The sequence below is a fragment of the Macaca nemestrina genome, chromosome 12 (genome assembly GCF_043159975.1).
Source record: "Macaca nemestrina isolate mMacNem1 chromosome 12, mMacNem.hap1, whole genome shotgun sequence".
Classification (NCBI taxonomy): Eukaryota; Metazoa; Chordata; class Mammalia; order Primates; family Cercopithecidae; genus Macaca; species Macaca nemestrina.
In genome coordinates this window covers 103,088,240-103,100,428 of record NC_092136.1, presented here as the reverse complement: position 1 = coordinate 103,100,428, position 12,189 = coordinate 103,088,240, and the positions used below count along the sequence as shown (strand labels likewise).

The 12,189-nt window shown below is 34.7% G+C and overlaps 1 protein-coding gene across 4 annotated transcripts in view; it reads right to left on the bottom strand.

Moving 5' to 3' along the window:
* LOC105493700 (dynein cytoplasmic 2 heavy chain 1) overlaps nt 1-12,189 on the bottom strand; it is a 361,100-nt gene that overhangs the window by 324,698 nt on the left and 24,213 nt on the right. For all 4 annotated transcript variants that reach the window (XR_011611022.1, XM_011761557.3, XM_011761558.3 and 1 more), the window contains exons 15-20: nt 11,630-11,728; nt 10,408-10,547; nt 10,094-10,322; nt 8,805-8,932; nt 4,376-4,491; nt 3,626-3,753 (exon numbers count right to left, since the gene is read on the bottom strand). Coding sequence is in view for 3 of the 4 variants with exons in the window: in XM_011761557.3 (XP_011759859.2) it covers nt 3,626-3,753; nt 4,376-4,491; nt 8,805-8,932; nt 10,094-10,322; nt 10,408-10,547; nt 11,630-11,728 (840 nt within the window). In the remaining variant the exon portion in view is untranslated. The remainder of the gene's footprint in view (nt 1-3,625; nt 3,754-4,375; nt 4,492-8,804; nt 8,933-10,093; nt 10,323-10,407; nt 10,548-11,629; nt 11,729-12,189) is intronic.

Genomic DNA, 12,189 nt, shown 5'->3' with positions numbered 1-12,189 from the left:
CATGCAAAAAGGTACTTAAGAAACAGACAACTAAGGAAGTGAAATTAAGCTCCTACGTTCAGGGTTTTTAACTGAAGTGTCCTAAGTTGTATATAGCTAACAGTTTGTTAAACAATTTGGGTGTAGGTCAATGGGTGCTAAACTGCTGGAACTGCCTCTAAGGCTTTTAAAACTCTGTAAAACAACAGTATCCGATAATTAATATCTGTATTTTTACTATTCAATAAAGCAATAAAATCCATTTAAACATTTTTAAATATCACTATGCATACATAATAAAACAGACAACAAAGGAAATTCAAAGATAACTCAATTGGGCAGGCCTGGCGGCTCACACCTGTAATCCTAGCACTTTGGGAGGCCGAGGTGAGGGGATTAAGATTAACCTAGTCAACATGGTGAGAACGCATCTCTAAAGAAATATATTTAAAAATTAACTGGGCATGGTGGTGCACATCTGTACTCCTAGCTACTGAGGAATCTGAAGAGGGAAGACTGCTTGAACCCAGGAGTTTGAGGCTGCAGTGAACTATGATTGGACCACCTCAGGATTTTAAGTTTCTACACGTGAACGGAACTCCAGTTACCCTGTAAAACATATCACAATAGTTTCCTAGTCTACCTACCTCCAGTCCTACCCCTCAAATGCACATACCAACAAACAGACATACCAAAAGAGAATTACATAATACCTTGCTATATAAAACCTAGCAACAGCTCCCCAATGACCACAGAATATGAGATTCTAAGGTCCTTGATATGGCTCACATGAATATTCTGCCTAGTTCTTTTATTAGCTCATGCCACTTCCCACCTCTTATAGGTACTTTTATTATCTTTTATTATTTCATGCCACGTACTACCTCTTATAATACCTAATTGCTTGCTGTTCCCGGCAAACAACATCAATTTCTCCTCTTAGCTTTTGTGACACTACAATCTCTTGTCTTTCCTCCCACTCCATTCATCTCCTTTGCTCCTCCTCTTATGCCTGAAGTCTAAATTTTGCAAAGTTCAAGCCTGGTCTTACACACTGTGTTTGTTATCTACCAGTTGGTCTAAGCCAATCCCCAGGCTTAAATCTCATGTATCTAAAAAACACTTCAAAATTTGTATTTGTAGTCCTTACTTTTACTCTAAATTCCACATTCCTCATTCAATTTCTACCAGACAACTTAATCTCTACCACTTCCAAACTCCAGTTGCTCCTCTAGTCATCCTTATTTCAGGAAATGGCACCAATACGTTCCCAGCTGCTCAAGCCAAAACCCTAGGAGATATTTTGATTTGTCTTTCTCTAACCACACCCACCCCCACACATCATCAATCTCTCCAATTCTATCTCCACTACTACTACATGATACAAGTTTCCATCATTTCTTGTCTATCATATTGTAATATCCTACTAACTGGCCTGGCCACCGCTATTGTCTCCCTCCAATTCATTTTCCACAGAACAGCTAAAGCCATCACTTCAAAATGTCAGAGACATTCTGTCACTCCCCCACTTAAAGCCGTCTAAAGACTTTCTTATTACACTCAGAATAAAATACAAACTTCTTATGATTGTCTAAAAGTATCTTCGTAATCTGGACTTGCCTCTTTCCAATTGCACCTCATACGATTCATTCTCTTCCTTGAATACTATGCTCTCTTAATAATTAACTCTCTTGAAGTTTACATGTCTCTGTTCCTTAAGCATACCAAGCTCCTTCTCTACCTTAAGATCTTTGTGCATGCTATTCATCCTTTTTTGGAATGATCTGTCCCCAAATCTCAGAATGCTTGGCTCTTTCTTATCTGTCAGGTCTCAGCTCAAATGTCATCTCTCTGAGAAGATATCCCATGATCACCAACCCTAAGTAATATGCCCTAGTTGAGCATACTCATCCTCACTTCTCTCCTCTCTCTCTCTCAAAATCCTCTCTTTTGCTCTCTCTCTCTCACACACACACACAAACACACACATACACATACACATACACATATGATCCATGAGAATAGAATATTTTCACAGCTGCATCCCCAACTCCTAGTACACCTAGTATGGTGATCCATACATAACAGTCAAATGCCTCTGCTAACTGCCACAGCTCATAACCATTCCTATTTTAGCTAATTCCTTCTACAAGACAGATACATTATTTTATTCACCTGTAAATCCTCTTTAATACCCTTAAGTCTATCACACAAAAGTCTGTAATTCTCTCCACTGGGGTGGTATTTTATTCACCTTGAAACTCTCTTTATAATTTTAAGTCTATCACATGGTGGGGGCAAATAAGTTTGTATACTAATTTGAATTATTTCTCCTTCTTGCTCCAAATATAACCAAAATCATCTATAATGTTATAAAACTTTGGCTTGTCTATTCTGGGCTCTAGCCTTCTGGATAGTTTTCTATGAATCTTTACCATTCTCCTTTGTATTTAATTATGAGCTCTTCCATTATATATGCATGTGTGTATGTGTACTCCTAGTTTAGCTCTTAACTTCATACTTTTGCAACCTACAGTTATAACTCTAAAGGTAATAGTGTGAATTAAGTTTACTCTTACTCTAACATGCCACGTCATAAAACAGACTGCAAATATATCTAAAAATAATACGAAGTATTACTGTTACTGTTTCATTACACCAATAGTGCATCAAAGTCTACTTATTTATTTACTTACATATTTATTTTGAGACCGAGTCTTGCTCTGTCACCCAGGCTGGAGGGCAGTGGCGCGGTCTCAGCTCACTGCAACCTCTGCCTCCCTGGTTCAAGAGATTCTCCTGTCTCAGCCTCCTGAGTAGCTGGGATTACAGGCACCCACCACCACACCCAGCAAATTTTTGTATTTTTAATAGATACGGGATTTGACCATGTTCGTCAGGCTGGTCTTGAACTCCTGACCCCGTGATCTGCCTTCCTCGGCCTCCCAAAGTGCTGGGATTACAGGCGTGAGCTACCATGCCCAGCCAAGAGTCTAATCGTGAGCTAACCAATTGAGCCAGATTATTGTGGACCTCCTTATAATGTTGAGATTATATATTTGTAAATAATAACATATAATTACCTAATTTAAACATATTCCATGCAGTAAAAAGTAATAATAAGGCCAGGCTTGGTGGCTCACACCTGTAATCCCAGCACTTTGGGAGGCCGAGGCAGTTGTATCACGAGGTCTCAGGAGTTCGAGACCAGCCTGGCCAACATAGTGAAACCCCGCCTCTACTAAAAATACAAAAATTAGCCGGGCATGTTGGCATGTACCTGTAGTCCCAGCTACTTGGGAGGCTGAGGCAAGAGAATCGCTTGAACCCAGGAGGTAGAGGTTGCAGTGAGCCGAGATCGCGCCACTGCCCTCCAGCCTGGGTGACAGAGCAAGACTGCATCTCAAAATAAATATTTAAGTAAATAAATAAATAGACTTTTGATGCACTATTGGTGTAATGAAGCAGTAACCGTAACACTTAGTATTATTTTTAGATATATTTGCAGTCTGTTTTATGATGTGGCATGTTAGAGTAAGACTAAACTTAAATAATTCACACTATTACCTTTAGAGTTATAACTGTAGGTTGCAACTCAAAAATAAAGAAAGTAATAATAATAATAATATTACTTTGTGATTCTCACCTCTGGCTTCCGTTCTTGTAACTTACTATATCGTAGATTTGCATCACCAATTTCTTCCACAGACTGGGGCATAATTGTTAAGATTTCCATAGCCTCAGTAACAAATGTATCAATTTCATGTAAATGAGCTGAGTGGTAACATTGAAATACAAGAAATGTAATTATTACCATCCAAAATACTAAATTACATAATTTCTAAATCAAGGGTGGTAGAAGTAATCAGTATATGGAATATAATAAGTTCTAAATTATCATTTGCTTTCATAAAACAAAATTTCAAGACGTGGAATAAGCAAAGAAATTTCTTCCCATGAAAGTTTAGTTGCTTTGCGTTGTATTTAAAAATGTTAAGAAAAGCTTAAAATGCACTCATGTTTAGTAAATTTTACTGAACATTTTTCATCTTTTATATAACATACTAAAACATCTCAGTTTAAAGGAAAAAGAAGAAACTGTGGTATTTTGAAAAATACTTTGTCATTTGAGGAGATAAGCAGAAATACATTATACCAGAATTACCTACCTTTCTCAATTACATAATGCAACAATCTGATACTAGCTCAGACTGCAAATAATAAAGATGTCTTCATTTGAGACTTCTTGAAGATTGAATATGGACTTTTCCCGCTTTTTTAAAATTAGTTCAGTTTTAGTTTTTAATGATCATTGAAATTCACATTTTATAACTCTCAAAGTACATGCTTCTACATATCAAATTAAGTAAAAATTAAAATTAAAATGTGTCTTTACCCTGTATGGACTTCTTCAAAGAAAGAACAAGCAGATCAAATAACTTCTGGATGAGATCATCAATCACAGTCTTCACAGGGTTGCAGTTAATATTTAAACAATCTACCTTGACAGCACTGAAAAATGTCAATGGACATATTTTGACATAGAAAAGACTAATTAGAGGAAAAGAGTCTCATATAATAACGATTTCATGTAATACACTTAAAAATGTATATCAACAGTAACATAGTGATCTTTTAAGCACATTTAGATTCAATTTAGCAAAAATGCCTTACACATACTATTTTGAAGTTTTTCATTGAACAATGATTTTGTTATAATACTACAAGTTTAATCATCCAGCATATATCAGCTTCAAAAAAAGGTGGTACATTATGAATTACTAAAGTATCAAAAGAATATATTTAAATATTAATGAGTTATCTTGTCACAGCATGTAATACACCTATTTAAATATTTATAAAATAAATTTACTATCCTGCAGCCAAAATGCAAATAATAAAAATAAGACAAAATTAAATATAGATAGAAAGTAAATTTAGACTGTTAAAGTACTAAAACAATAAAACGATGAGACACCATTGTACACTTAACAAACTGAAAAAAATGTAATGAATGGTTACTTTGAATCTTCAATTATGTGGGCAAACAGAATTCCCAGAACTGTTAGAATATAAAACAATGCAATCTTTGTAAAGAGCAATGTATATATCAAATAATTTTAAATTGGCATATCCTTTGTCTTAACAACTCTACCTTTAGAATTTATCCTAAGAAAAATTGCAAGGCAGACTCCAAGATTTATACACAAGCATTTTCATGAAAGCACTAACTATAATAGTGAAAAGTTTGAAACAAGGTAAACATAGAAACAGCAAAATAAATTTTTAAATATACATATAATTCACATTTTTGACATGCAGATAATAACATTGCAAACTATCAATGAAATAATATTCCATAAAAATAGCAGGATAGGCCAGGCGTGGTGGCCTGTAATCCTAGCACTTTGGGAGGCCAAAGCAGGCGGATCACCTGAGGTCAGGAGTTCAACACCAGCCTGGCCCACCTGGTGAGATTCCTGTCTTTACTAAAAATATAAAAATTAGTCGGGCATGGTGGTGCACGCCTGTAGTCCCAGCTACTCAGGACGCTGAGGCAGGAGAATCGCTTGAACCCAGGAGGCAGAGGTTGTAGTAAGCCGAGATCACACCACTGCGCTCCAGCATGGGCAACAGAGCAGGACTCAGTCTCAAAAAAAACAAACAGCAGGATATAATATAATCTACATTTTATAAATGTATATACTAATATGTCCAAAACATCAAATATTAACAGGAATTGTCTCTGTACTTTACTATATTTAAAACAAACTATAAAACAAATGTACTATTTTAATAATCAGAAAACAAGGATAAAGTTTTAAACAAGTAATTATTTCCATTGCACCTCAATGCAAATTGTAACGTTCTAAGCAAAGAGAAGCTGAACCAGACTCACTCATCTGAGGAAAGTCTCATATTTATCTTCAATTATACAGAGTTAAAACAAATCTGAAAACTTTGGTCAAAAAGATTATTCGGAAAGCTACTTGCCTTTCTTAAAGCATAGAGCCAAGTGAGATCCTTAAGAGGTAAATTACATGTTTTAATTATGTACCATTTTATTTTAAAATATAATTTTCTTTTAAAGTTTTACTTATTTATTCTCAACCACCTACTAGCTGGAGAAATTTAAACTATAATTCTTAACAACCAAAAGCTATATATAACAGCCAATTTTCTTGACACATGAAATTATAAAATTTCTGAAATCCTGACACATAAAGAGTCATGATTTCCAATATTTGATACATGAAGATACGTGATTTTGGAAAACCTAAAAGATTATACTATACTGTATTTTGCTAATGAATTAACATAAAGTGATACAATTGCAGCAAAGAAGTTTTACTCACTACAGAATGCTGTGGACAAGGCTAACATTCATCTTTCATTTGAAAATATTCACAATATGAAACTGAGATTCTGTTCAGCCATAGATAGCAATGGAAGATGACTCATATATCAAAGATGCATATTCAAAAATTATTTTCTTATGAAACTATCTAAAACATATCATAATAATACAGCTTTTCTAACCTTACAGCATATTTCCAAAAAGTACCAATAAAATGTGTGTGTTTGTATGTGCATATGTGTGTATTCACTTAGATGAATACATGTTAATTTGTTAGCAAGAAATGGCAAAATGAAAAATACAGTGTGGGATAGGCGTTGTTTTTTGTTTTTGTTTTTGTTTTTCTTTTGGTAAGGATCATAAATACGAAAGCTATCTAAAGCAAGGGACAAAAAAATAGTAGAGGTAGCAGTAGAGGTTCTTATGCAGTCAGGTGACAGCATTAAGTTAAAGAAGATGGTCAAGATTGGGATCAAAAGCAAGGTCCAATAGAGAAGAAAAACCCCATGTGCAAGCACTACAAAAGCACTATCTTTTCCTTACTTTAAACTAATGTTAATGGTACTACCAGTATCTGAATCACCCACGCTCAAACCCTCAAGTCATTTGTCTCTTCCTATTCCTACTCCCTCATCTTCCTCCAATAAATAAGACTTCTTAATTCCTCATACTATTTCCTCCTCCTCATTTTGAGATTCAATAAGGTAATTCAATTAATTATTATGGCCGGTCGTGGTGGTTCATGCCTGTAAGCCCAGCACTTTGGGAGGCCAAGGTGGGCAGATCACCTGAGGTCAAGAGTTGGAGACCAGCCTGGCCAACATAATGAAACCCTGCCTCTACTAAAAATACAAAAATTAGCAGGGTGTGGTGGTGTGCGCCTGTAGTCCCAGCTACTCGGGAGGCTGAGGCAGGGGAATCACTTAAACCCAAGAGGCGTAGGTTGCAGTGAGCAAGTATCATGCCACTACACTCCAGCCTGGGTGACACAGCAAGACTCTGTCTCAAATAATAATTATTATTATCATTATTATTACTGCTCTTCTGGAAGACTGACAGACTAGCTGGTCTGCCTCCAGGATCTCTTTATCCCACCATGTATCTGTGTTTCCAGATTAAATTTCCTAATGAACAGCTTTGGTACTGACACACTCCTGTTTAGAACCCTTTAAAAGCTAATCATCCCAAAATGAATAAAATCCAAATTCTCTTTTTTGTGTACTTTATCTATACCTTTCCAGGATCATCTCCCTCTAGTCCCTAATAAAACATTAACTCTAATACAATTTTCAATTAACCAACTTCATATTTTCAGCACACAATTCCTTTTGCTAAGAGGTTCTTTTTTACCCTCCCATTTTCATTTGCACCTGTCAAAATCCTAGTTCAAGCGTTACTATCCTAACAAAGATTTTCCTTGATTTTGCCCCAGACAGAGGGGACGTCATCATCCTCTGAATCCCCATAATTTTAGTTCAGTCTTAATATGGAATATAGACTATTCCATCTGATATTAATAACAATTAAAAGTAACTCATATTTATTGAAAACATACCCTGTGCCAGTTACTTATATGGAAATTACTCAATCCTCAAAACACTCTGAGATTAATAACTATTGTTGCTAATATTTTAAAGCTAAAGAAATTTAGGTTCACAATTTCAATGACCGTCAGTTACGCAGCTGGTAACAGCTACCTAACTCCAGAGCCCACTTACTTAACCCCTGTGTGTACTTGAATTAATCATCAAATATATTTCTCTTATTGCACTACCAGAGAATAAGCAATTCATCTCAGGTCCTCTGTCTTCTTCCTCTTTGTACTCCTAAAGCACAAAGTTTTGCATTTTATAAACACTAAGTATTTATTGAAAGAATGAAAATATAAATTAATAAAAGTGATATTATCCTTTATAGGTGATATATGCATGATTACACAAGGCCTTTCATGGAACTTATTGCTAAGAGTGGTTCTGGTGGTGAGTATTTTAGATCCAAGGAGGCTATATTCTCAAGTAGCTGAGTTGCCCCTTAGAGGCTTTTATCCACATTTAGGGCAATATCTAAATGCAGCACTATGTTGTACATCTTGAAAGGAAGCAGAGCAGTACAAAAGCAGAGTGAAATGTCACTAGCTTTATATTCTCTAATATGCTCTCACCAGTAGCTTCTAACCGTACTGAGATTGTGCCAATGCATATCAAACATAGCTCCTCATACCAGATCAAGATCAAAGCCTCTTTCTTCAGTCTATTCTACCTAATAGGTCTCAGCCAGCAGAGCTTCTAGAAGGAAAACTTGTTTTATTCTCTGTAACACACTACCTAGATGATACCCAAGTGTCATAGCTGAGATCTACAGGAGGCAAGAAGCTGATCTGCCTTCAATACCACTAAGTAGAGAGCTCCCTTACTGTCCATGTCAAAAAATTATTATGGTACGTAAGTACTACATTAACCTCCAATACCTTGGAAGTCGTTCTACTTCTTTCCCTTTTATTTTTAATGCTTTAAAATTTTTCTCCCAATCATGTACAGTAAAAAGATGCTTTTCCACCAGAGCTTCCATATCAACTTGTCCAATTACAATCCATTCCTGTTTAAAGGAAGAAAAATGTATTATTATAGAACCAGTACGTTAACATATAATAGAATCGATCCAACTATTAAAACCAACAAAAAGAGGCAAATATGAGGTATTCAAGTGTCAATTTAAGTAATATAATCATTACCACACAGCCTAAAGAATAAAGAGAAAAAAAGAGATTTAATACACAAATGCAGTAATCATAAACTTTTTAAAAGAAAATTATATAAACCCTCTGTTTAGATTCTCTTCTCAAATTAAATATATACAAAACTTCAAAGGTGGAATCACTTCTGCAAAACCAAGAGTCACTATAGGCTACAAATCTGAAAGTGTCCAGATTCATCCTAGAAATCTAAGACACAGAAGTATTGCAGTGGCAGTTAAGACACTGGTCAAATTCTCGTCATATGTCTAGGATCAATACAAATGAGAAATACAATTAGTTTATACTTAAAGTTAGTTGGGATGATATACTTAAACAGACATAAGCTGTTAAATCACTCTGATTTCAGTAACATTTGAGGGCTTCAGAGGAAGAATTAAAATTGACACAACAGAACCATATCACATTCTAAATTGACACAATTTTTTTTCTTTTTTCTTGAGATGGAGTCTCGCTCTGTCACCCAGCCTGGAGTGCAGTGGTGCAATTTAAGCTCACTGAAACCTCCACCTCCCTGGTTTAAGTGATTCTCCTACTTCAGCCTCCAGGGTAGTTGGGTTTACAGATGCCCGCCACCACGCCCAGATAATTTTTGTATTTTAATAAAGATGATGTTTCGCCATGTTGGCCAGGCTGTTCTCAAACTCCTGAACTCAAGTGACCCACTAGCCTCGGCCACCCAAAGTGCTGGGATTACAGGTATGAGCCACCATGCCCAAACCGCCAAGTTGACACAACAATTCTAAAAAATAAAAAGCAAATAAAAATAAGTTTCTCAATTGTCACAAAATAGTCAAAGACAAAAAAAAAAAAGTTCCCATAACTTTTTTCTCTTCTGCAGTGTAAATCTAGGTTGTATAAGTATCTACGGATCCAGCTCTCTGGTTTGCCATATTTTAACGTTATGCCACACAAGACAAACTACTAATGTATACATTTAATGTAAATTCAATCAATCAGAAATAATTTTAGGATGCAAGGATGGAACATTACATGTTCTATACCTTATGTTGGTGTAAAACAGCTGACAATCTTCTAAACAGATCTTCTGCTTTGCTGAAAATCGTCAAAAATCCACTTGCATTTCTATCAATCATAATAGAAAAAATAGATTCGTCTCCTGCCTCACCCACTCCCTTAAACTGATTCGGAATGCCGATGAATCTCTTCATTTCTCTATAATATTTAGCCCGGATTTCTTCAAAAGGGGGCCTGAATTGTAATCGTCCCTGTCTAAAAGTAAATAAATAACTTTAAAACATAAATTATTAGAAAAGTACACATTGAACATTAAATTGGGGTTTAAAAAACATCTTACTTGTAAGTTAAGTCTATATTTATTTCTGGCAAATTCTCATTAAGTGCTTCTAAGCCCATCTGGTACTGATGCTCCAGAGCTTTGTAGAGTTGATGATTCCAGTGTTGTTTCCATGCATGCATGTCACTTGCTTGGAATCCCTAATATATGTTACATTCACATTTTTAATTTAGAAATTAGGCAGCAGAATGGATTTTTCATTTAATACTTTCATGTCACATAATGTACATTTATAATCACAAAAATAAAACCAACTCATTTCAAATATGTGAAAACAGGTATATCTTTGTCACTCTCTGCATAAGCTTATTTAGAGACAAATATGAAAATCTAATCTTCATACTTATAAATAGTATTTTAAAAGATCAGCAAAATTTAAAAAGCAAGCAAATATTAAATGACTTTTATATTTGGACTTTATTTTATGATGTAGTACCACAAATACTGGTTTATTTTATGAACGTCTTAGTCCTTTTTCAAAAATTCCCATCAAGTATAGCTCTTCTCTTCCCTTCCTGCTTCTTACATAATGTAAATCTACTACATATTTTAAAACATAAGAGATTTAAAATATTAGATTGCTCATAAGAATGTACATACATTTTTGCTTCTATACAACCATAAATATATCAATTCTAGTACTTTTGCTTTTTCTTGAAGTTATAAAAACTGAAAAATATTAAATATATGTAAATGTGTGAGACACTTAACTCATACTCCGCTAAGATTCCATCACCATCTACTATGTAGGAGGAGGCTTTGTGCTAGCCACCTTTATATGCATCAACTATTATATCAAAATATGAATAAAACTCAAATTTTACCTCCAAAAAGGAAAAAAAAAAATCTGAAATAAAATTATTTCAATCATTAGGATTCTACCTAAACTTAACTTTGTTTTTTATGGATGTCACAATCACCTAAAAGAGAACTAACAAGTGATAGATATTTAAATACCAAGACAAAAATCTACAAATTCTGAATTGAGAAATTTGGCATTCCATAAGACACTACAGGAACTTATTTTTATATTTTTACATGTAAATTGATCATTCATATATGGTCTTTATATATAATTCAGTCAAAAATTATAAATCTATTAGGAATTTATTAGCAAGATTTAAAGGTAACTTTTATGAACTTCTTGGCAATTCATATATTGTATTTGCATTCTGAAAAGGTCATATTTCGAAGTATACACACAAAATGAAACATACTCTACCTGTGCTTCTACAGTTGCTAAGCCAGTTCTCAATTCTTGTAATCCGTCTTTCCAACGCTGCTGCTGCCGAAGCAGATCAATGTTCATAAGAACAACCACCTGTGAAAAATTAGAGCATACTAGTCTCAAAATATTGCTGGAAAAATAGTAACTTTTCAGTGGAGAAACCTGACAGATACCACCTTAAACAAGTGATCAAGCTTAACTTAATCTATACAAGATATATCAATACTTGACCAATCTATTGAGAAGGGCAAAACATCACTTCTGTGCTATTCCTGCCAAAATAGGACAGCCCCAATCTAATATGGGAAAACATCATACGAACCCAAATCAAGAGAGATTCTACAAAATAACTGACCAGTACTCATCAAAGTCATGAAAAATAAGGAAAAGACTGAGGAGGGGGAGGCTACAGAGACTCAACAACTAAATGCAGAATTGGATTCTAGATTGTATCCTAGAAAAAAAAAAAAAAAGAATGTTAGTGGAAAATTGTAAAATTGAAAACAGTCTGTTTCCTGGTTTTGATAACTACTCTGGTTATATAAGTTGTTAAC